At 53.2% G+C, this 24,661-nt stretch overlaps 1 protein-coding gene across 12 annotated transcripts in view; it reads left to right on the forward strand.

Moving 5' to 3' along the window:
• MEGF6 (multiple EGF like domains 6) overlaps positions 1–24,661 on the forward strand; it is a 36,119-nt gene that overhangs the window by 4,948 nt on the left and 6,510 nt on the right. For 5 of the 12 annotated variants that reach the window (XR_008208788.1, XR_008208789.1, XM_052691962.1 and 2 more), the window contains 18 exons: positions 12,700–12,822; positions 16,410–16,535; positions 16,617–16,739; positions 16,861–16,983; positions 18,330–18,467; positions 18,633–18,755; positions 19,262–19,384; positions 19,853–20,023; positions 20,186–20,317; positions 20,412–20,540; positions 21,169–21,297; positions 21,383–21,517; positions 21,618–21,752; positions 22,703–22,828; positions 23,389–23,520; positions 23,806–23,934; positions 24,041–24,172; positions 24,423–24,551. Coding sequence is in view for 10 of the 12 variants with exons in the window: in XM_052691962.1 (XP_052547922.1) it covers positions 12,700–12,822; positions 16,410–16,535; positions 16,617–16,739; positions 16,861–16,983; positions 18,330–18,467; positions 18,633–18,755; positions 19,262–19,384; positions 19,853–20,023; positions 20,186–20,317; positions 20,412–20,540; positions 21,169–21,297; positions 21,383–21,517; positions 21,618–21,752; positions 22,703–22,828; positions 23,389–23,520; positions 23,806–23,934; positions 24,041–24,172; positions 24,423–24,551 (2,358 nt within the window). In the remaining 2 variants the exon portion in view is untranslated. Of the gene's footprint in view, positions 1–7,699; positions 8,150–8,482; positions 8,716–8,761; positions 9,017–12,699; positions 12,823–16,409; positions 16,536–16,616; positions 16,740–16,860; positions 16,984–18,329; positions 18,468–18,632; positions 18,756–19,261; positions 19,385–19,852; positions 20,024–20,185; positions 20,318–20,411; positions 20,541–21,168; positions 21,298–21,382; positions 21,518–21,617; positions 21,753–22,702; positions 22,829–23,388; positions 23,521–23,805; positions 23,935–24,040; positions 24,173–24,422; positions 24,552–24,661 lie in introns of those variants that run through there. The other 7 variants (XM_052691963.1, XM_052691972.1, XM_052691965.1 and 4 more) reach the window with 6 other exon arrangements.

Consider the following 24,661-nt stretch of genomic DNA (forward strand, 5'->3'; position numbering starts at 1 on the left):
CCAGCCGTACAAGGAATGAAGAACCCAGCCTTCCCTGGCTGTCCTGAGCTGAGATTTTCCATTTTTGTGCTTGTTTCCTCCCACCTGTGCTTAATTTTGTGGGACTTCTGTTTCTTGTTGTTAAACCTGTGCACACAGATGTGTGTGCAGTGTATAGTTGTGCACATGTTGCTTTTTGCATAATTTAGTGTTTGTGGGGCCTCTGTACCCCCCTTATATTCCCACTGGCTGCAAGGGCACCTGTTAGACCCTCAGTCTTCATAAACCAGCCAAAAAACTGCCCCGAATGCCAACAGGTGTTTCTAGTTTGGTGTGTGTGAGGGCATATTAAGCTCCTTTCTGTCCCCCCAGCCTCGCCAAATAAAATCCCAGCTACTTCTGAAATTCCTCCACTCAACAGTGGAGCAGCAGGCAGCCCTGCTGCGGGTGCCAAGAAACCCATGCATGTTACAATAGGGAATTTGGGGTTTTTTGGGTGAGATTTAAATGGCTTGATTAAATATGTGTGGAGCTCCAAACCCACTCTTGGCTCTCGTGTTCCAGAGCTGTTCTGAGTCATTGGTGATGGAGGTCAGAGCTGCTGTTCCGTGGCCTTAATCTGATTGTCTGAGATCAAAGGGCCCTGTGGTGCTGTGTGCGCTCATAAAGGAGCGGTGGGATGCTGGGTTCCCTCGCTGTGCCAGCAATGCAGTGTGCAGGGGATGGAGGGGGAGGGTGGGTGTCAGGAGCCCAGGGGATGCTGTGCCTTCCCTTGCACACCGTTGTGAGCACGTTGCATTGCAGGGCAGCAGAAGCTGCCGGGCGCCAGATGCGTGCAATCAGGGGATCCCTCTTTTCACCACAGGCTTTTTAATTGAAACCTGTGGATATAGTAAGGAACAAGCAGCCATGAGCCCTTGGTTAGAGATAAAGGAAGCGTGGATAAACGTCTTTTGTGGCCTGGCAACGAACTTGCTGAGGACAACACAAAACGTGCTCATTAAACATCCTCTAACCAGCATTGCTTTTTGTTTTCAGCAGCGCTGCGGTGCTTCGTCCCACCATTATTAATTGCCTAACACCAAGGATGGCACAAATGGGCCGTAATTTGTTATTGTAACTTCTTCCCGTGCCTTTCTCTGGGTTTTTGCTCTTGACACCTATTATCCATCTGGGAACAGAAGTGGCTTTTGTTGTGAAGTCTACATAATGAGATCAGTAATCAGCAGTCGTACAGAGACAATCTTGTACTACAAACACTTCTGCAGCTCTTGAGAGCCCTACAAAGAGCTTCCCCCCCTCAGACACTTTGTAGTATTGACCTTAATTATACTGAGACAAAGAGATGAGGAGAAAGATTATTTTTTCCCAGGAACTCTCCAGTTGTCCAGGACAAAATGTCTGCTGCCATTGTGCTGGCTGAGCAAGCCTCAGTAAGAGCTACAATTGGCATTAGTGCTGCTCATGAGCCTGAGCTTGCCAAGTGCCTGGAAGGAGCACGGCTCTGACCTGTCACAGCCCAGCTTTCTGCTTCTCAGCCCTTATTTCCTTGAGCTGTAATCCCCTTTGTGGTATTTCATCGCTGCTGACTCTGTTCCAGCCCCAGGATGGATGTTTGCTGGCAGGAGCCGGCAGCCAACACTGCTGACCTTTGGAAGATGCTCAGTGGAGGATTCCTGCTGGCTCTTGTTGCTCCTAAGTGTACTGAAATACCTGAGTGCCAGACCAGCTCTTGCAGGGCATTGAGCTTTTGTGTCTTACGTCAATAGCTGGGCATTCTGCTCTATCATTGCTGCTCCTGAAAACGTGCTGTCAAGTCTTAGCTACCCAGCAAAGAGTTCTGTGCCAGGCTGTTATCAGCGTCCATTCAATGCCATGAGTCATATTCTGCCCTCTCACTGATCCTTAAGGTGCTGCCAACGAGGCCATGGCTGGAGAGCTTAATGCAAGCACCTGGGAGATGTGTGGGTGGGTTGGGATGGGCACTGCAGGTTGGTGTGATGAGTTCTTTGGGGGATCCATCATGTTGCTGTTTTGAAGCTATAGACAGCAGAGAATCGGCCCAAGGAGGGCTGCTCAGCAGACAGACATCGTGTGGATTCTCCTACTTCTGTTGTGTTTACAGTTGAATTTGCTTTATTTATGCTTGTGTATAATAACATCTTTGACAAATCACTCCCATGTGTTCTTAGGGCAGCACTGAGAGCTGGTGGCTCGGGTTGCAAGCGCAATCATGGGGTTTGTGTTACTGTCAGGGGCTGCAGGGAGATGTATGAGCCCTATATCAGACTGCCCTCCTTCTGGGGAAGCACCAAAGCCAACAAACACCCATGAGCTCACAGAGCTGAGGTCGCTGCAGAGGGTTGGGAACTTTGAAGGAAGCCTCTGCAGCTCCAGCAAAGCAGGAATAGGGGATTTTTTTCCTTTGGGAATCATTTGTGAAATACAGCATTGGCTGTAGAGTGGGGAGGAAAAAACCCCATCAAACAGCGGCACGTTTGTTGGGCTCCCCAGGGGAAGCCCCAGCGGGCTGCCAAGACACTGCATTTTTATGTTGATCCATTATATGAAAGTGTCAAAGAAGAATTCTCTCCGTTATAGAGAGGTATTTATAGACTGAGAGGAAAAGCCAAGGCTTATGGCAGAGCTCAGAGGCTGCTGCTGCTCTCGCTGTTGACACACTGACTGTTTTTTCTGTGCTTTGAAGATCCACCCCATGCACGCATCCTTTGTCTGAGGTCCTGGCGAGCTGCACGTCCTGGGATTGGCAGAGCTCTGTGCTTTATTTACGGATGCTTCAGACGGAAGGAAATCTCATAAGGCTTTGATAAATCCAAGCTCTGACGTTTCTGACAGCGTTGTCTGCAGAGCGTAACCGTGCTGCTTATTTATACAGAACATGAAGGGACGAGTCGCCCCTCTCTCTGTTCCTGCAGCAAAGCTTACAGCATACGGTGCAGCAGGTTGGGCTGTGTCTGCTTGTAGGATTGCTGCACGTGTCACCTGGCAGCCTCTGCCCGTGCTGGCGGCCGTGAGCTGCTCCCAGCAGGGCTGTCTGTGTGAGTGCTGCCAGCTCTTTGATGGAAACAGGAAGGACTTCAACGGATGGAGTCACTCCCCAGTTGGTTTAAAGCACGGCCTGATGTTTCAGAAGCAGTCAGGGAGTGCTGAGGCCAGACAAGCATGTCAGTATGGTTTGTTGAGGGTAAAGAGTATGGAAAGGATTAATTACAGGCTAATCAGACGAGCCTTGAGTTCTTGGGGAGCAGGAAGGCAGCACCCAGCATGGCAACTCTTTGTGCTGGCTGATAGGTAGCAGAGGGCACAGTGCCTTTGCACAGGACTTTTCCATCCTTTGCATGGATGGAGGCAGCTGTTAGCAGGAGTTTGTTGGCTCCTGCTGGTGGGACAGCAGTTACAAAGAGCTGTGGGTACAGAGCTTCCTGTAGGGTAGAGGATGGATGAAGGCAAGGGCCTCGTGTCGCACCAGGGGAGGTTTGGGTTGAAAACGAGGAGCAGTTTCTTCTCCAGTGGAGGGGTGGTGCTTTGGCACAGGGAGGTGGGGGGTCACCACCCCAGTGTGGAGCTGGATGTGGGCAGGGGGCACGGTGGGGGGGGTTGGAGTTGAACTCGGTGATCTTTGTGTCTTGAGTTCAGTGACTTTATACTCAGTGACTTTATACTGTGCCGAGCCAGTGGCAACTGCGTGAATGGCTTCTCGGGTCTACATTAGAAGAGGGAGTTCAATGGCGGTTCTCCACGATCCCCTTCTCCAGCTCTACTGCCAGCCGGCGATCGCTTCCATCCTTACGACCCGACGCGAAGTTTTCGTGGTAGGATTTACCCTTCCGCAGCCGGCAGAGGGCGGCGGTGTCCCGGCCGCGTCCCCGCGATGTCCCCGCGATGTCCCCGCGATGTCCCTTCGGCAGACTGCGGCCATGCGGGGAGCAGATGGGAGCACGGAGCTCCATCAGTGCGGGGCGAGCGCAACGAACACGAGATCTGTGCGCGGTAGCAGGGGGAAATGTACAGAACACGGTATGGCTGAAGCTGCTGGCAGAGCTGCAACTCGTTACTCCTCCATCCAGAGCAACGGCTTACAATGGTATTGTCTCCATTTTTCTTGTTCTTTTGAGAAGGAAATGCTTGTCTACAGGGCAAGAAGTGCAGCTTCTCTAGTACAAATACATGCGTGGAGCACCTTGCTTAGTGCCAAACGTCAGGAGTTTGCCAGCAGCTGCTACATCTCTTTGCAATCTCCCCATATATTTCACACATCAGACTGAAACGCAGCATTTTCTAACCCCGGCTTCATCGTGGGCTGTAACTGGAAAATAAAAGATGGCCAAATGCTGGTGCAGCTCCTGGTGCTGCTCTGGATCTGGGCTCCATCCCAGCACAGGCTGTCCCCACTCTGCCCTGCAGGGAGCTGACAGTGGGGGCTGTTGTAGCCACGCAGCTGGCTGATGAGCTGCACACACAGCCTGGTTTGTGGGAATAATTGAAGCAGCTCTCGTGTCTGTCGGGGAGGTGTGAAAGTGCTTGGATGCAAAGCATCTCCAGCTTGCTAAGAGCTCCCATGTGGGCTTTGGGGTGAGAGTGCTGCGTTGGTCAGAAGAGAAGTCTGGGCAGGGCTGTGTGTCCATGCAGGGGCACTGCTGCTCCCTGACCCCGCTGCACTGCTTCGTTATTTCCCAGAAACGAGCTTCCAAATGATGATGCTGACTGAAGGTGACAGAGGGGGTAGGAGCTCAGCGGCAACATCTGTCATGTTAAATAGTGGCTTGTTTTCTATCCCATCATATGAAATGAATTTACTAATTGTCTTCTGCTTAAATTACTGCTACTTACATTACCACGTGCTTAGTCCTGCTTCTTGCCTGCTGTTAGAAGTGTTTCATTTTTGTTGCACAGTGCCAGGTATGTGCACACTCACACGTGTACTGCTTGCATTACCTCCACAATGCACTGTTTGCCATTCTACGTGGAAACAGTGGGCTGCTGTGACAAAGCAGTGCTGTGGGGTTCCCTCTCTGCTGAGAAGAGCATTCCTTTTAATGGTGAACACAGTGATTATTTGCTGATATTCCCTAGGGAAGGGTTGTGGTGTACCCAGAGCTGCTGTTTTGCCATAGACCTGTGGGATGCTCTTAGTTCATTTGGTGTCCTCTGCAGCTGTTCTTGCTCTGCTGCACCCTTGGATGTGTGAAAGAGGGAAAGCCTGGTGTGGATGCAAGTGAAGTTTTCAGGATGATGCCCTGAATCTCCTGGGGCCGTGTCTTGTGTTGCTCCAAGAGATGACTTCCCTTTAGGCGCTGATAGCATCACATCATTCCCCATCTTTTACATTAAATCTCCTGTTTTCAGGCAAGGGTGAAAGAGAAGGTGCAGCCCTTGTCTGTCAAACACCAAATGGGATTTGTGTTAGTAAATGCCAGCTGCACACCACAGACTTATCAGCTCCCACTGCTCAAGCCAATGCTGTCCTGCAGAGCAGAAATCCAAAGCCTGTGCATTCCTATCGCAGAGCTGAGTGTTCCTGCTGCCATTTGGGACCGTCGTGTCTTCCTGGTGGCCTTCTCACTTATTTCAGCGTTGGTTGGCTTAGCAGAAGTCCAAAAGAATTCCAAACCATTAAAAAACCTTCTGACAAACTGGGAAAGAGCCATTGTTGTGGATACTGGTTTGGACATCAGGAAACTCAGTAGAAGAATGTCTCTTTCTTGCCAATTTGATGCATTCGTCATGTTTTGTTGAAAATAACTGAAAAGTATTTCCTGGCTCCGTCCCACAGCGGAGATGTGTGAACCAAACAGCTCTGCCCTTATCTTCTCCAAGCTGAAATATTTTTGGTTTCCCCTCGAAGTCCCCGGGTGGGGATTATGGGATTTGCTCCTCGTCTGATTGAAGGCGTCGGGATTTGGGTGGAAACAAACAGCCCTTTGTTCCCCCCTTTTGTCTTCGGGGGAGGCCCCACCAGGACTTCCTTAGCAGGGGTGCTGGTGGTGCTCGACCAAAGCCGAGGAGGGGATGGGCTGTGCAGAGCCTGCTGCTCTCACTGGGTGCAGTGACGGATGGAGGCGTCCACGCGTGGCGTCTCGGAGGCGCAGGGCCCCCTTGCTCCGACCCACAAAGCACCAGCAGCCTTTGGCTCTGCGCTCTGTTTTCACTTCTGAGCTGGCAGTATTATATTTAGAAAGCAAATCCTCCGTGGATTTATTCCGTCCTGGGTTTCTCTGCTCATGCTACCAGGAAAGGAGCCAATTAGCTCCCGTGCCCGTCTGGGAGCTGATTGATGAGCTCACTTCGTGCCAGCACGGAGTCCCTGGGTGGCACCAGCTTCCCCTGTGTGTTCACTGGGTTTGAACCTGAGCTGCAGTGAACATATTTGGTGTGATCCGAGTTCTCTGCTGATTCAGGTGCCCGTAGAGCATCGCTGCTCTGTTGGCTGTGGCTGCAAATAGAACTGCTCAAGCACTTCTGTATTCCTAAATTTCTCTGGAGCAGAAGAGCCATCCGAAGTGGTTTGGGTGGGTGATGGCTGTATGGTTTATTTACTTTGCTTGTTTTCTTTTATAGGGGAAACAAACCAGATTTCTGTTTCACACCAATCTTAGAGGTTCTACCTCTGTGCCACCTCCTTGAGCTGCTGCTATGCATTTCCAATATGGACTTGCAGGCTGCAACAGCCTTTCCTACATCCATTAGCCAGCACTATTAGCCAAAACTGAAGTCCCATCCTGGGGACAGGAGCTCAAGTTTGCAGCAGCACGAAGTCATTTCTCACCCTGGGCCAACACCCCAAGCTTTATTCTTTTGCCTTCTCTGTTCCTGATTTGCTGTGGGGGTTTCTGGATTGCTTTCATGTTCTCACTTTGGCCGTTTCCTTTTCACAGTCAGAAGAAATTTGGTTTGGGGTCCGGGTGGTTCTGAATGAGTTCAGAACCCGAGTTCATTGCCCCATGTCTGAGTGTGGAATGAACTTAAGGAACCTCAGCCCTTAGCATGTTGAACTACAACGTGCCACATCTTCAGCTGTACAGCTTCAGTTGTTTGGGTTCTTGCAGAATTCAGTAAGGCCAAGACTGGATCAGAATGGAATTCCATGGGAGTGGCCCAGGCACTGCACACGGAACCCCTTTGGTGCTGCTGGTCCCCCAGCCAGGAAGCCAGCACAACCTGCTGCTGCTGGCAGCGTGCTGCCATATCCAAACCACCCCATCGTACTTCATCAGCCACAGTAAATTAGGTGAGGAGGAAGCTGGGGCTGGCTCAGACCTGGCCAAGCAAAACTTATGTCATAAGTTTCTGCTCAAGCCTGAAGTGCTCTCCATACATGTGCTGCACGCGGAGCCGTTCAGCAAAGCCTTGCATGACTTTTCTAATAGCAGCGTAAGGAAATATGGGATGGAACGAGTTTGTCACATCATTTGTTGAGCAGCAGCGGCTCCGATGGCGTTTCTGTCAGTGGGATCTGAGTGGGGTCTGTGTGGGGAGCTGTGCTCGGCCAGGAGGGGTTCCCAGGTCCTGGAGGTGGGGGAAGGGCTCTCTGGTTTGTGTTTGCAGCCATGGAGCCGCATTCCAAGCCAGGATCATTTTGTATAGACAGCATCCTCATAACACTGCTGGCACAAGCGAGTCTGCCCAAAGCATTTTTCATAGCTTTATGGCATTGCTGCACGTCAGCACCACCAGAAGCATTTACAGGAAAAGTGTCGGCGCTGCCCACTGCAGCAGGGCTGGTAGGGGCCCTCCTGAGGAGGGGGTCGGGGCAGCAACAGCAAACTGTGACATCTGGGTTGCTGGTTGGTCACTGGGTGCTCTGTGCTGTGCTGGGAGCTGCCCCTATGTGGATCCATGGGTTGGGGTGCTCGTGGCTGGAGCCCACCGTCCTTCCCAGCAGCCCCCAAAGCTTTGCTTTCTGGATTCAGCTCCTCTCCGTGCTTCAGGACTTTCTGTGGAATGCTATTCATTGCAGCCACAACCACAAGTTTTAATTTGGAATTTTACTACAGCCAAAGAAGACTTCTAAAAGCAGCAGCCCCGCTCTCCCCCCTGGCTCAGCCCCACGAGCTCATTGTTTCAAACCATCCCAGAAGCAAAATGAGCCTTTTGAGCTTGCCTCTGGAAAACGCAACGAGCTGTTCTTACTTCTTGCTTAATGAAAAAGGTAAAATGAAATCCTAGGATTCACGTTATGGAAACGTGGATTTCTCTATAGGGTTGCTCCTTAGTTGAGCTTAGCTTTGTCACTGGAGACTTTTTAGCTGTAAGGAAGGCACAGGGAAGCTTTGCACTTGCAGCCTCACCAGGTGCGTGTCGTTAGAGGGAGGTGCGGCGGTTGGGGCTGATTGCTTTACAGCGGGCACCTGGGCCAGGGGGCAACAGCGGCACTCGGGCGGGGGCTGCAGCGTAGCGGTTGGACAGGCGGTGATGTCAGCTGGGCTGGATTGCCGGCACCTGGGCTGCGTGCTGGGCACCCACGTCCAGTTCTCCGTCCGTCCGTCCGTCCATGCAGGCAGCCTCCTGAGCCGCTCCGCCGCTACGAGCCCCCGCTCCGGCTCCTCGCCAATCCTTCCTTCGGAGGAATGCGGTGTCCCGGCCGCTGCTGGCGGTGCGGGGCGAGGGGCGGCGCTTCCCGGAGCTGCCCTCACCTGCGGGGGGCGGCGGAGCGCCCCGCGTCCAGCCCCGCACGGAGCCCCGCCCGCTCGCTGCGCCTTTGTGGGATTTTTGTTGGTATTTTTCCTTTTTTTTTTTTTTTTTTCGGCTCCTGCAGCCTCCCGTTCCTCCCCTCACTTGCTGCGGGACCGCACTGTGAACAGTCGTTTCTGGTTTTTTTTTCTTGGTCTTTCCGTTTTACCTCTTTGACTTCCCAGCATGAGGCAGGAACACTTTCGGATGCTGCTGTGGTGCTTCGGTTTTTTGGGTGGCATCCCCGGTGCTGCCGGCAATCACTACCGTTACCAATGGAGGAGCTGCTATCCTTGTTACCTGGGGCGCGGGGGGTCCAGCATTGGCCACGCCGAGATGCGACCAGGTAGGTGCTGGGCTCAGCCGGGGGGGGGGGGGGGGGGGGGCGTAGTGCTGCCCTGGGGCTGGTGATGGGGGGCTGGGTGCTGCTCTGGGGCTCGGTAGCTGAGCCCCAAGGTGGGACCCTGGGCTGGCAGCAGTTGGGTTTGCATCCCACTGAACTAAACTGCACATCTGACCACACTCGTGTAGCAGCTTGGATGTAGATAAGACTGTGAGTCTTATGTGGCAGATTTATTCTGAGAAGTGATTTCTGGCAGGGGGGGGAGAACTGAGAGTTTCTATCAGTTGCTGTGCAGTTACGTGGCTTGGTTTGGCACGCTGGAAAGTTGAGTATTTGTGTGATGATCGGGGTGGATATTGGGTAAGGAATCATTTCTGTAAGCTCTCATATATCTGCCTCCTCATCCCTGTGTGTTCAGCTGGCTTAGCAGCAGGCAGGGTTTGAGGCTGCATAAAGATGTTGGAAAAAGTGGAGAGTACGTGAAGTCTGTTGAGGGCTTTTGGTGCTTGTGAGTAGTGCAGGTATCAAGGAATGCGTTGTCTTATTGTGAGATGATCCCAATAAACGAATGGCCCATGCTGTTGAACATAAAAGCATTATCAGTACACGTGTGAGATGTGGAAGAGCTCAGGAAATGTGGAATTGTTATTGCTTGGAGACCAGACCACAGAATCACAGAGTTCACGCTGCAGCTTGAGTTTCCATCCCTGGCTGCATTAACTCTAGTTGCTTGTCCAAGGTGACCAAGCTTTGCCTGGGGTACAAATTTCCAACCCCAAAAGCAAAGTGAGCCCAATGAGCTGCTGCAGGGGCATCTCGTGGGCAGCCTCCTTGTGCAAACAGGGAATGAAGAGGTGCTTTGTGTAATGGTGGTGCACACATAATTGGAGTCTCGAGTGCTTTAAAATCTGTTCTGTGTACACAGCGCTCTGCTGGATCCCTGCATTCGTGTTGAGTGGCTAATTGCAGTGCAGTGGGTTATGTCCTCCTGCAGCCAACCTGTAAAGGAGAGATCATTACTCTCTGCTGGGGTCCTGTGTGAAATCATTGCACCTGGAGGCCCCTATTCCCTCTGTGATGCTGTGAAGCACGGCAGAACCCAGCCCAGCTGTGTGCTCTCCTTTAGTTCTGTTGCTTGCAGCAGGTGTGAGTGCCTTGGGCAGTGCCTCATGGGTTGGGCACCGTGGTTTGCTGTGCTGCCTGTGTTCCCTGCCACGTGCTGCTCACACAGCCCGTGCGTGGGGTTGTGTTCTATCCTAATGGCGGAGAAGTGGGATAAAGTGAAGCTGAGAAGAAGGGTTGGAGCAGATGACTGCAGTGGCAAGTTGGGAGCCGGCTGCTGGCTTGTTGTTACGTGCATCTCTGTTCCACCCTGAGTCATGCGCAATTATCGGCACCATCAGGAGACTGAAACGTGAGCAAGGCTTGTAAGGGAGAGCTGTGCTTGAAGGCAAAAGGAGGTGAGGTGAGGACAAAGGCAGTGCTGGAGGCAAGGTAGCTGCTGGTCCCTCTGCACTGCATCCGACTGTCAGAGCATCCGTTCCTGAAATGCTCTTGGAAGCTTCTGCTGCTGAGGTTGGTGCAGGGGTTGTGTGTGGATAAGAGCTATAAGCACCTCCGTTCTCTGTAGGAGCAGCTGCTGTGGAAGTCCAGCAGGCTTGGAACAACCCTGTGGAGCTCAGGTTTGGGGTTTTTTCCCAACCCCTACAGCCTGGCACCAGGCTGTGTCCCATTGCTGAGCACCCCAGTGTGGTTGGGTTTTCTCCTTCCATCCTCACCGCTTGGTGAAACTGCTGAAAGCAGCTCTAATGAACTGGTACTGAAAAGATAAAGTAGCTGAATCCCACGCGGGCTCATCTTGGTGGATTTTAATTAACCATTTCCCTGCAGCCTGGCTCAGTAATCAGGCTCATTGCTGCAGGGGTTACAGCCTGGTTAGCTGGAGAGCAAACCCTTGCAGTCTATCGGCTGCTGCTGCCTGCAGCTGGGATTCCTCTCCTCCTCCTCAGCCTCTCACAGGAGATAAACTGCCCCTGAACAAAATGCTCTGTAATCTGCAGAGCTGCTGTTGCTGCTTTCCTTCCCGTAACACAGAGCTGCTGTTCAGGATCAATCTCTGTGCTGCCCCACCAGGGAGCTGTGTGCGGTTGGGCTGTGCAGCATCACAACCCCTGCACTCTGCCCTTCCCTTGCCGTCCCACAGCAACTCTGTGGGGTCGGGAGGAGTGAATCCCATTGGGGGACGCTGCTGAGAGCATCGATGCTGCTGCTCCACTGCACCCGTGTCGGTGTGGAGAGCTCCCATAACCTTACACAGACAGGGGCTTTCCTAACCCCGTGCCAAGTTCTGCTTCCAGCACTCGCTGTGTTTGGTTTTGGCACTGCTTTGGGGCGTTTTGGCCGTGCTGCTGCCCTACCAGTGCTGGTTGGCACTGCGCTGTGCTCCTGGCAGGGCTGCTTGCTGCCCGCTCAGGAGAGAAGTCTGCGTGCTTCTCACTTCCCTTCCTTGGCACGCTGATTCCAACCAGATTTTGTCAGTTCTCCAATAGGAAAATGGCCTTGGTGCGTCATGAACCGCATCGCGTGGAGTGGAGCGCTGCCATCGCTGTGCTCCCAATGCCTTGTGCCAATGCGGCGTGGCCCGGGGGGGCGCACGGATCCTGTCCCCGTCGGACCCAGTGCCATCACCTTCTGGCTTCGGGTTAGAGTTGAAGGGAAGTGGTAGAACGTTCCCTGAAATTCAGACCAGAGAACTTTGTTATTCCACCTCGCTTACCCAGACCTCAGGCTTTGTGGTCTTGAGCCAACTCAGAATGGAGGAGGTTGGTCTGCAATAGGGTGAACACCAACCTGCACAGCTCCAATGCCTGCACCTTGCACACCCTCTGTGCGTGCAGGGTTTCTCCTCTTGTGCTGATTCTTTGACTCTTTCCGTCACATATTGGATCTCTGGTGAGATTTATGTTTCTGCCCAGCTCTGGAAATGAATCCTAGTGTTAAAGGCGATGTAAGAGTTGTAAAAATTTGATTGGGGTTTGGCAGAAGGTTTTTCTGGCACAGGGATGGCCTTTTGTTCAAGGGCACATGGGCTGAACAGTAGGAGCTCCATTGGATCGTGTTGGAGGGGCTGGGAGCTGTGGTTGGGATTCTCACCTTTGGACACCAATCCTTACATGCTGCCTCTGCAGCTCCCCATTCACTCTGCATCTTTCCCCCTCCCTCCAGCCCTTCGTATTCAGCAGTGGCTCTCACCATTCAGGTCACAAGCAGACCATCCATTTGTGGTCCAGATGGATGGATCTACCTTCAACAGGCAGAGAGGGAATGCAAAACACTGCTGAACCCACAGCCTTGAGGGCAGATGGCTCTTGGGAAGTACTGCAGCAGTGCTCATGGCTGCCCTGGTGTTATGGTGGTGTGCCTCCATCTGGGAAAAGGGACTGTTGGAAGTTGAGCAAGAGGAAGGATGGTTTACACTGATTGACAAACAAGATGCATTTTTTTCTGATTGCATGCTTGTCCTTGAAATCTCTTAAATCACTTGGCTGCTTAAACTTGATGGAAATAGCAGTGCTGTTCCTGATGCATTCATTCTTCGAATCTGGAGCCACTCAGCAGAGGATAAATAATTCTGACTTCAGATACTGTCATGCCCACTTCTCTGACGTTCTTTTTTTCTTCTGCAGATGTTGATGAGTGCCAGGTTCACAACGGGGGCTGCCAGCACAGATGTGTGAACACCTTTGGATCCTATTACTGTGAGTGCAAGCCGGGCTTTCGCCTGCACACAGATGGCCGAACCTGCATTGGTAAGTCAAAGGTTTTTGTGTTCCTTGGGAATGCCTACTTCTTCACAGCCCTCCTCATACCTGAAAGTGTGTGCTGTTGTACGTGAAGTGGTTGATGTTGGCTTGTGCTCTTGCATCACGGCCCTGTTCACAGATAGCAGTGATAGGATGAGAGGGAACAGCCATTAGTTGCTCCAGGGGAAGCTCAGGTTGGATGTAAGGAAACATTTATTTTCCAAAGGAGTGGAGAAGCTTTGGAACAGCTGCCTTGGGAGGTAGTGGAGATTCCAACCATGGAGATGCTCCATGTAGCACCTGGGGATGGAGCCTGGTGGATGTGGTGGGGTGGGTTGGGGTTGGACTTAATGCTGGCATGGCTCCTTTGGACCAGCAGAGCTGCACTGAACACTGATGGTTTTTGTTCCTGACACTTCTGTGATAGCAATACACATCTATGTGTGTACATGCCCTGCTGTCAGCACAGCTCTGTGCTGGCCCATTAGGGCAGTGGTGTCGAGAGATGGAAGTAAACATCTTTTTCCTGTAAAAGCTCAGAGTAGGGCTGTGGATCAGCAGTTGTTTCCCTGCATGATGCTCAGTGCAGTGCTGGGGTGGCTGCAGGGCTGGTTCGTGCCTGGCCCCTTTGTAGTTGGTGCTGCAGACAGTAAAGCAAGGCACAACGCAGGGGGTGAAGCAGCACGGTCTTTCAGAAGTTGCCCAGGCACCTCTAAAAGTGGGTTGTTAAGGGTCTGCTCAGCAGCTTTGGTTGTCCACAGCTCTGCAGTGCGAGGTCCTGCATTGCCTTTGTTGTTCTGTTAGAGTGAATCTCTGATGATTTGAGTACAGAAAGGAGAACAGGAAAACAGAGCCTGAAAGTGAAATGGAGCAAAAAGAGCCATTGGACGTCCTGAGATCACCCCTGTTTATCAGAACCACATGGCAGGAGGCAGCGAGTTGACATCTTTGGGCCTTCTCCGAGGTTCCAGAGTTGGGGGAGGGACTACAGGGCCAAAGCAAAGAGTTTAATCTGAGCCTGTTGCTTGTGTTGGCCGGCAGAAGGGGGAGATGGTCTGCATTAACACAGCGTGGCTCTGGAAATTGTCTGAGGTTGGAATAAATCGGGTTGGGATTACATGGCGGAGCCCTCTTTGTATTGAGAGTGAAGAACGAAGAGATCTCACATTTAGCAGAGGTTTTTGTCGTGCCATAAGGGTGTGTGTGGGCTTGGTCTACGTGATGGGACCCCACTGGGATGGAAAGGTGGTGCAGATGGGAACCTGGGGATCCCACAGCGGAGCAGCAGAGCTCTGGGTGCATCCATCTGCAGTGTGCACTCCTGTGCCACCCAATGACCCGAGTGCAGGTCCTGCAGGGCCAGCCTCTGTGCTCTGCTTGCAGACGATGAAACCTCATCTGCAGAAAATCTGTCTGCGCTCTAATTGCCAAAGGCTGCACGATGCACAGGATGACACTGGGTTTGGCAGCGGCGGCGCAGAAAAGCTGAGCTAGGAAAAGCATCTGGGAATGGAAATATTTTTAGAGTGGTTCTGTAAACAAAGAAAGAAAAGGAGCAGTAATTAGAACAAGGGCTGCAGGCTGTGCTGTGCCAAGAGCCGGCTGGGAGACCCCAAGCACATGGAACAGCACCCAAAGTGCTGTTAGTGCGTTTTGTTTGTTGTGCCTCAGTGTTCCTGCTCTGGAATGGGATTTGTTCCTCTTGCAGCAAAACCAAAGCCCTGGCCCGTGCACTGCACTGCTCTCTGCTTGTCCCTGTGTGCCACGTACAGCAGAGTGTGCTGGCAGGGCTGTGCTGCTCCTCCTATTGCCCACAGTGCCACGTGGAGCACATGGACTCCCACTGTCTGCAAGCCAGGAGCACGAGGCTCCCGTAGGGTCACTGGGCTCTAAGAACACATTGCTGAAGGCAACCCAAAGGAAATGGTGTTTTTGTGTCTAAGGTGCCCTGTTGGAGAGCCTGCAGCGTCCAACCTTACAGCATCTCCATCAGCATCCTCTGCTTAAGTCGTGTTGTGGAGAAGGATCTGAACTTTGGGTTCTTCCACTCTGAAAATTCCAAAAGCATGCAGAGATGGTGGTTATCCAGACTGCAAATTCATGGGATCACTGCATCCTGGGAGGTTATTTTAGATGTAAGATGCGTTGGCTGGTTGTAGATCGGCCAAGCATTTTTCCCATAAGGAGGAATATTTTGGCAAGCTTCAGTGTTGTTTTTCTTCCTTTTTTATTTTAATAAAAGCACTCCAAGCACGGCTCCATGATTTATGGATGTTTTAAAATGTACGTTATTAAACACTTAAATATAGCAGCAATGTTTGATGACCACCCATCCCTGCCCTATAGCTCTGCAGTCACCTCAGATACTTCTTCTGTCTCCATCCAAATAAATTAAAGGAAACAATGTCAGCGAAGCAGCACAGACTGATAATTCTCACCTCAGCCCTGTGCTGTGTATGGCAGCGTTTTGACCCCATGAAGTCATATTTATTCCCCAAAATGCCTGCTTGTTAATGGGGCTGATCCTTGCGGGTGATGGTTGCCATCGGACACAGGCTGCAGTGGTGCAGGAGCCAGCAGTGCCAGCAGTGTTCCTCTGCAGGGACCTGGCTTTGCTGTGGAACCCTCAGCTTCCTTATAGGATTTCTCAGTCAGGACTTGGGATCCTCCTGCAGTGCAAAGAATGGGTCAGAAGTGCAGGAACCTCTTTGGTGACAGAAACCAGGTGGCTGCCCCATCCACAATGTGAGACAGAGCAGAGCTGGGAGGGTGCAGTGCAGTTCTGTACAGATGCTGGTGCTGCGCTCTGAGTGCCACAAAGCTGCTGCTCCTTGCTTGCAGCACTTATGGCAGCAAGATATGCCCATCTTCTGCTGCACTTCACCCCTTGGGTGCTTATCCCACAGAGCAGTCTGAGCTATTTTAAAGCTAATTAATCATAGTGAGCTCCTAAAGAGGAGGGGAGGGGAAAGAAAAAGATACTCCACGCCTTTGGCTCTGGGATGTGTCCTCGGCTGTAACCTAAGCAAACCCTCTGTTTTCTGCCTGTGTGAAATCCTCTGGGTAGGAGAGTGCTTTGCACGAGGCCCCCAGCAGTGCTGCAGGCAGGGAGCGCAGCCCCCTTCCTACAGAGCATCCCTGAGCAAGTGCACCCAGCTCGCCGCTTCTGCAGCAGGCTCACAGGATGGGACGTGTCACACCAGGTCAAAGCGGGGACAAGCAGGAGGGTGCTGGAAATCCCTTCCCCTTGAACGCTCCCAGAAGAACCGATGGTGCCTGCTGGCCTCGCCCTGTGTAATTGCTGTCTTTTGCATGGCTCGGAGCCAGGAACCTAATTTTCCATGTTATTTTGTGACAGTAAAATTGGAGCACGCCTGAGTGCAGCTCTCTGAGCAGCAATTAAGTGGCATTAGCTGTGGCATTAGCTGTGGCACTGCATTTGCACCATCTGAGCAAAGCTATGAGATTTTGGCGCTGCCCTAGCAACGATCTGCCGTTAGCCCACCTTGACAACTTAAATAGCTTTATGACTTCAAACCCTCAGATGGTGCTTTCGGATGATGTTTTTTTGTGCTTTCCCACCCCCGTACCAGCACTGAACTCGTGTGCAGTGAACAACGGTGGCTGCGAGCACGACTGCGTGCAGCTGACAGCCAACCAGCACCAGTGCCGCTGCCGCCGGCTGCACCGGCTGCGGGAGGACGGCCGGCGCTGCGCCCGTGAGTGCTGGGCAGTGGGGGGAGGGATGGCAGCCCTACGTGTGGGGCTCTGTGGGTCATTTCTGCTTCTTTCGACCCCAGCGTGGAGCCCCTGTGCTGAGAGGAATGGGGGCTGCATGCAGCTCTGCCGTGATGTCCGGGGAGCGGCGCGCTGCGAGTGCCACCCTGGATACCGGCTGGGACCCGATGGCAGAGCCTGCCAAGGTGAGCTCCTGCGGGGCCAAGCAGCGTTGCCCCTGCTTTGGGAATTGATGGGATGATGCTGAGGAATGTGCCGTCAACACTGTTTCAAGGCTGCTGCTCTTCTGGCTTTTCCCATTTGTAGATGTGGATGAGTGCTTGGCCGGCCTGGCCATGTGTGCACATCGCTGCCTGAACACCCGCGGCTCCTTCATGTGTGCCTGCAACCCGGGCTATGAGCTGGGAGCAGACAGCAGGCAGTGCTACCGTAAGTACTGTGGTGGGATGGGGGGTCTGTGGGTCAGAATGGGGGAAAAAGGAGTGTGGGGGGTCCTGCTGATAAGGAGCACTTGGTACAGCCTGCTGAGAGTGCTCCGAGTCACAGAGCTCCATGGGCCGTGGTCAGAGCTGTTGGCTTCTCCCACCAACAGAACTCATCCTCATCTTTAAAGTTATCATTGCATAGGTTTAGATGGTTTACTTGGAGCTGTTTGGTTCCAAATGGGCCAAGTCCAACTCCCGGGGACTGCATTGGATGAGTTTGGTCAGCTGTAGATGTGTAACTGAAGGAGGAATTGAGCTAATGATGTGATCACATCTGCTCCCATCAGGAAGAGAAATAAACACAATTGAATGCAAGAGTGAGCCAGATTGCCATATGTTCAGCCAAAGCTCATCAGCAGAGACGGCCTGAAGCAAAGTAGTTCAGAGCAATGCAAAGAGCTGTGTGCTGTTCAGGAGCCAAAGCACTGCTGGCACCTCTCTTCCTAAGGGCATGGTTGATCCCACACTGCATGTTCTGCTGAACAAAATCCCGTAGCTCAGTTTCAGTAGCATCCACTTTTGCATGTAGATGCCTGATTGGTGTTCTTGGATGAGCACACGCTTCTTGCAGGTTTGTTCCCTGCTGTGCCCTGGCTGACCACACGTTAGCAGGGAAGGAGAAAAGATTTGTGTTTTGAGATCTGGAAGTTAGCTTTCGGCTGTGGCACAGCCTTTGTTTTCTACATGCGCAGACCCACTGGGGACTGAGCTCCTCTTCTTTCATCTTTCTTGGGCCTGAATGCACCAAAACCTCAAGAATGTTCCTGTAGGCGGCAGCTATTTTTCTGAGGTTCGAGAGTGACTCAGAGCCCCATGGTACTTTTAGCCTAAAGAAGCTTCATTAGCTAGGCTGGGGTTTACATGAACTTTGCCAAGCTATGAAGACACATGGCTGCTATTGATGCTTGCCTCCTGCATTCAGCCATGTCAGTCACTGCCTTTCCTAGCTGCAGGCATCTGGATGTTTGCAGCACTCAGCTGCTCCCATTCCCAGCTGGCATCCAAACAGCTCTGTGCTGGGAAGGCTGAGCCAACTCTGGTTGGCAGCACATCCTGCAGCTCGTCAGGAATGGGAGCAGCTCTGTCTGCAGTCTGGTTCATCTCAGCTTGACCATGAGCCTGTCCCCGAGGGGCTCCACAGGGTTATTTTTGTACAGTCCTTTCCAGCCCAGTCTATTCCCATCCCTTCCCTGCAGCACAGCACTGCTCTGCTCAGCAAGGCCGTGTACCAAAAGCACACGTAAGGAGTTGGTGCCGTGGCACTGGATGCTGATGGAATTCCTTCTGCAGGGATAGAAATGGAGATTGTGAACAGCTGTGAGAGTGGCAATGGTGGCTGCTCCCATTTGTGCCACCACAGCAGCACTGGCCCCATCTGCACCTGCAACTCAGGCTATCGGCTGCAGGATGACCACAGGACCTGCACTGGTAAGGCGAGGCTTCCTCCTTGTTTTCACAAATCTATCCCAAGCCACGAGGACCCTCATGTGTCAGCTGCTGTGTGCACATACACCATGAGGCTATCATGGAGCAGTGTTAACAACTGCTGCTACCGCTGTGTATTGACACCCAGCACCCTCTGCTTTTATTTAGACATCAACGAATGTGAGGACGGCTCTCACTGCTGCCAGCAGGACTGCTACAACTACCCTGGGGGCTACGAGTGTGCCTGCCATGCTGGGTACCGGCTGCGTGCTGATGGCTGTGCCTGTGATGGTGAGCAGGGCGCATGCAGTGCGGTGTGTGTGTTGTCCTTGCTCCTGTAGCACCCATCCGTTGGGCCAGCAAAGCTATGGGGCTTTGAATTCGATGACTTCAAGTCAGGCTGCCTCAGATTTGCTCCAGGTCTGAATGCAGCCACAATTTGCACACATCATTTTTTCAGTATTGACTGAGCGTTGCCTGTAATTTCCATCTTGGTGGAGTTGGTGGTAAATACAAGTGTCTGTGTAAAGCATGGATGACTTGGGGACAAATGCAGGCTATTAATGAAAAGAAGTTGTTCTGCCTGGTTGTGAGCAGCTAGGCACCTCTTCCAGTCGCTCCCAGTTATAGAGCCATGCAATCACTGGAGTTGGAAGGGACCCTTGAAGGCCATCTGATCCCACTCCCCTGCAATGAACAGAGGCTCTCCATCACTTGGGCAGTCTCCTTCAGCTTTCAGAGCTTTGTGTTACCCAGTGAGGTGCTGCCACCTGCTCGCTGTGCCCTTTGTGTTTTAGATGTGGATGAGTGCTCCTCCAACAACGGTGGCTGTGAGCACACGTGCCAGAACCAGGTGGGGTCCTTCCAGTGCAGCTGCCCCGTTGGGTACAAGCTGGATGGAGACAGGAAGGGCTGCATCTGTAAGTGCTGCATGCTGGGCACCCTGTGCCTGTCCCCCTGCAGCAGGACCATAGAAACAACTTTACACCATCAGGAGCATCAGAGTGCCTGTCCTGCCCATCCCTGAGGCTTTATAGGCTGTGCTGCCCCTGCTGCAAGTGCCATGCTTAGCCCTGTGAAGGAAGGGAACTAGGATCTGTAGGTGATGTGTGCTTGTTCCAAAAGGACACTAAGCTGAAATTCATCCCTTAGTTTTGTTGGGTGGGCAGTCTGCCCCAGTGAATTGGAAAAAGCCAAGTGGGAAGGAGTGGATCACTGCTGTAGAGATATCAGTGACGTGATGAACGCTGAAGCAATTGTACAAACCCTCTACTGAAGTTCTGGTTTCCCTTCGTTATGGTAGAAGTGCTGTACTGTTCCCCACCCCCAGATGAGCTCTTTTCCATTTTCTCCCTCTGACTTTGTGGTCTCTGTGGCTGTTCCCCCAGCTGTAGAGAACTCGGTGGAAGCCCTGGATGCCCGGCGCCCCATCATGCGCCCCGTCCCCCACGTGGCCATCCTGCAGGATGAGCTCACCCAGCTCTTCAGCGACGACTACGAAGAGGAGGAGGAGGAAGAGGTGGAAGCAAGAGGAGAGCACACGCTTTCAGAAACATTCGGTGGGTGTTTCATGGCTGCAGTCCTTTTGCTTGGAGGCCTCCAGTTTGAATGGTGGGTGCTGGGTCTGTGCCTGGTGGATGCACGAGCAGCCACAGGCTGTAATGTTGGGGTTGCTGGGGGCAGTCTTGGGGAGGGCATCTCACCGTCTTGTCTCGTTGCAGTCTGTTTGGAGAACACCTTTGGCCACGACTGCAGCCTGACATGTGAGGACTGCCAGAATGGGGGCACCTGCAACGTGGAGGGGACAGGCTGTGAGTGCCCGGCTGGCTGGAGCGGGCTGCTGTGCAACCAGAGTGAGTGGTGCTGTGCATAGACCCTAATGCACTTTATTCAGAGGTCAAACCCACAGTTGTGCATGCTGTTAAAGCTGTGCCCTCTGTCCCACAGCCTGCCCACCCGGAACCTTCGGCAAGAACTGCAGCCAGCTCTGCCTGTGCCAGAATGGGGGCACCTGTGAGCCCACCACCGGCACCTGCCGCTGCCCGCCTGGCGTGGCTGGGATCCACTGTGAGGATGGTGAGAAACAGCTGTGTTCCATTGGTATTTTTCCCTTGGCAAAGCAATGAGCATCTCTGTCAGGTGTTTGTCATGGGCTTCTTTGGAGCCTTCTGTATTTGCTGGGGTTGGTTCCCCCCCCACCCCCATCTGAGGGTGTTCCTTGCTCCCAAAGAATTAAAACCTTTGGGGCACGGAAGTGACGAGACAATGAGGGATTTGGCCACAGATGGAGGGTTAGGATCATACAGAAGCTGTTACTGAAGGAGGAGAACATGAAGTAAGGCAGGAGATAGCTGGAGCTTTTCTTTCTGTAGGAAGGAGGTGGTTGAAGGGTGCAGAGAGAACAGGAAGGTGAGATTAAAGCAAGCAGTGCCAGGACACCTGGGGAGGGCTGTGCTGCAGCTCTCTGCTGACACAGTGCTTCGTCCGTGTGCTTCTCATGTGGAGAACTCAGTTTTGAGCTGGTACAGGGAATCCTGTTGCCCTTATCAGAGACCCCAGCATCTTCCTGGTCAGACAGCAGTCCCTCCCTCACTGCACCCTGTGCCTAGGTTTGTCTGTGACGATGTACTCCGATTTTGGTATGTGTCTATCCTGCAACACATGAAATTACAGACCCAAACCGCCTCACCATCCCTATCACCAGGGTGCCCAAAAGGATTTTTTGGAAAGCAGTGCAGGAAAAAATGCAACTGTGCCAATCGAGGTCGCTGCCATCGCATCTATGGAGCGTGTCTGTGTGATCCTGGCCGGTACGGGCGGCACTGCCACTTGGGTACGCTTCTGTTATGGGTGCATGCTGCCTTTGGGCTGGGTGCTGTAACAGAAGGGTCACTCCTGCCCTGTCCTCGTCCCTGCAGCTTGCCCCAAGTGGACGTTTGGCCCCGGCTGCTCCGAGGAATGCCTCTGTGTGCAGCCCAACACGCAGCACTGCGACAAGCGGGACGGCTCCTGCCGCTGCAAGCCTGGCTACCGCGGTGTGCACTGCGAGAGCAGTGAGTGTCCTGATGGATATTGCAAGGCTCCATCCTCCTGAGACCTCTGCGCCTCTTGCTTGCCTAGATTAGGAACTAAACATGCTATCTTTGTCCCCAGAGTGTGAGCCTGGCCGCTATGGGGAGGGCTGCAGGAAGAAATGCAGCTGCTCTCCAGACATGCAGTGTGACCACGTCACCGGGCAGTGCTGGAAGGAGTGTCCTCAGGGCTACCATGGGGAGAACTGCGACCAAGGTGAGGTGGTGGGGTTGGAAGTGGCTTCTGATGACCCAAATCTGGGATCTCGTAGAGCTGGGAGCTTAGAGAGGGAGGCAGGATTCTTGTGCATAGAGATCCTTATTCAGAAAAGGAAGACAGGCAGGCTCTCTCTGCCTCCTGCCCTGTGGGCATCCCTGCTGTTGTAGATGAAGGTGACAGATATCATTTATCTTTTTTCCTCCCTTTGATATCCTTTTACTTCCAGACCATCAGTCCCCAGAAGAATGGCATTGTGTTTCCCCTTCTGTTCTTTTTCCTCTGCTGAAGTTCTGTTTGATCTGCACATGGCAGATTCTGTACTTTGTGCACATTAGGATTTAAACTTCTGCCTCTGTATGAAATTCCCAGAGCAGTTCCTCTCTCTTTGCTTCATGCTCACCCTCCCTGTTTTCCTCCTGCTGTCAAATTGGGCAGCTTAACTTCTGCTGTAAGAACCCCAAGGCTGTAAGTGGAAGCGCAGTAGGTTCTTGCATCCCATATTGCATCCATTCATTCCAAAGGGCTGCAGCAGCACTGCAGCTCCCGGGTGCTCAGCTGAGGATAGTTAATAAAAGGAATAAGAAAGGAGCTCAAGCCTGCAGGGGGGGAGTCACAGGAAATAACACAAATATTTGTACAGAAATAGGAGGCTTTTGGCTGTTGTTGGGACCTGGAAATGATTAAAGGGTGAAGACAAACATCTGCCATCAATTAGCACAGAGCAGGAATAACAAAAACTCCACTGTGTCACTCGAAATTTACGAGCTAGGGTGCCTTTTCCTGCGCTAATTGTGAGTGCTGGTGCACGTGTGTCTTGTAGGAACACACAAAAAAAGACCACGAGCGTGGTGTGTGTCTGGGGGCTCGGAGAGGTCTGTAGGAGCTCAGTGGCTCTTGGCCTGTGTGCAGCTCTGTCACCTGCAGCTCTCACTGCTGTTTGCTTGCAGAGTGCCCTGCAGGGCGGTTTGGGGCCGGCTGCCTGCTGCTCTGCTCCTGCAGCGGGGCTCCCTGCGATGCGGTCAGCGGGCGGTGTGTGTGCGCAGCGGGACGGACCGGGCACGACTGCGCCCAAGGTGAGCGCATCTGGTGCTGCGTGACAGCGGCTGGAAGCCACTGATGGAGTGTGGATGTCCTGTTCCTAACAGTTCCAAATACAGTGAGCTGGCCCCGTCCCCAACCCTGCAGCATCTCAGCTGCCCTGCTCAGCCGTCAGCAGTCTGCGTCCCTCGTGCAGCTCCTGCGGGGTGACAGTGGCTGCCAGGTTAGCATGCTTTGCCAGGAGCTCTGCTCCTCAGCAGCAGATGTGAATCTCAAGTTGACACAAGGGCCCTGGCAGGCAAGCACTTAGTGAGGGATGTTTATAAAACAAACACTGAGATGTTGTCTTCACTGCTGGCCGTTTATTCCCAAACAAAAGCATACAAACTAGACGGGGGATCCACTAACAAGAAATTAGGCTTCCCACCTTGCCCTTTTGGTTGCCAGCTCTCTGCATGGGGGTCATGCAGCCCCTTGTCCCTGTCCAAGGGCAATGAGGAACCAGCCCATCTCCAGTCCCAAGCTGAGCCATCACCCTGCTCTGTGCCACTTACCAGAGGCATTGAGCTGCCCTTGTTCTCTCTGATTGCTGCAGCCTGCCCAGAGGGTCGCTGGGGCCTCGGCTGCCAAGAACTGTGTCCTGAGTGTGCCAACAATGGTAGCTGTGACCCTGCCACGGGAGCATGCGTGTGCCCACCGGGCTTCACTGGCAGCCGCTGCCAGGATGGTGAGCATTGGGTCATGGTGGATTCTGGGTCCATGATGGTGAGTGCTGGGTCGTGATAAGTGTTGGGTCTATGATGGTGAGTGCTGGGTCCGTGATGGTGAGCATAGGGTTGTGATGAATGCTGGGTTCGTGATGGTGAACCTTGAGTCATGGTGAGTGTCAGGATTAAGGAGAGTTGGGGTCATGGTGAATGTTGGGTCCGCGATGGTGAGCGCTGTGCTTGTGGCTGTGTGTGCTGTGCCCTGGGCTCGCTGCGGAGTTGCAGCTCGTGTCCCTGCCTTGCAGTGTGCCCACCCGGCTGGTTTGGCCAGGACTGCCAGCAAACCTGCAGCTGTGGGAATGAGGGACATTGCCATCCCGTGACGGGGACGTGCAGCTGCGCACCCGGCTGGATGGGCCACGACTGCCGGAGAGGTACAGCGCCTGCATCATCGTGCATCGTTCATAGGAGACTCTGAGCTGTGCAGTGCTAGGCTGGGGCTGGCCTCTTTGCCATCCCCGTGCTGTGCCTGTGTTGCAGGCTGTGCCGCGGGGCGCTGGGGTCCAGGCTGTGCCAATGTCTGCGAGTGCAGCAGCAGCACCGGGAGCTGCGATGCGGTGACGGGGCAGTGCGCCTGCGATCCCGGCCACACGGGCAGCCACTGCGAGGAGCGTGAGTGTGTGCTGCAATGAGTTTGGGCTCAGGTTTGTTTCCCAGAGCCCTGTGGGAAGGGTCGGTGCTGTGGCAGTGGTAATTCTGTCCTCGTGATGCCATTCTGGTGGGTGTGTGGGTGCATAGCAGTGGACTCTCGTTTGAAACACGAGGCGGCCATCTCCTTCCAGATCCCTTTTGTCCTAACCTGTGCTCCCACTGCAGCACAGTCCCAAGGATGGTTCCTCAGTGCTCTTTGCTCTCTCCCCAGGGTGCCCAGCAGGATGGTTTGGGTTGGGCTGCCGGCACCGCTGTCAGTGTGAGCATGAGGCCATTTGTGACCACATCAGTGGGGCGTGCACGTGTGCTGCGGGCTGGCGGGGGACCTTCTGTGAGCACTGTGCGTAGCCCAGGGCATGGAGTGATCCTTGGGTGTCTGCTCACCCACTGTGCACCCCTAAGAGCCGTCCATTCTTCTTACAGACCCTCTGGGCTGTTTGCTTTGTTCCC

This window comes from Tympanuchus pallidicinctus, unplaced genomic scaffold, assembly GCF_026119805.1.
Source record: "Tympanuchus pallidicinctus isolate F22 unplaced genomic scaffold, pur_lepc_1.0 scaffold29, whole genome shotgun sequence".
NCBI lineage: Eukaryota > Metazoa > Chordata > Aves > Galliformes > Phasianidae > Tympanuchus > Tympanuchus pallidicinctus.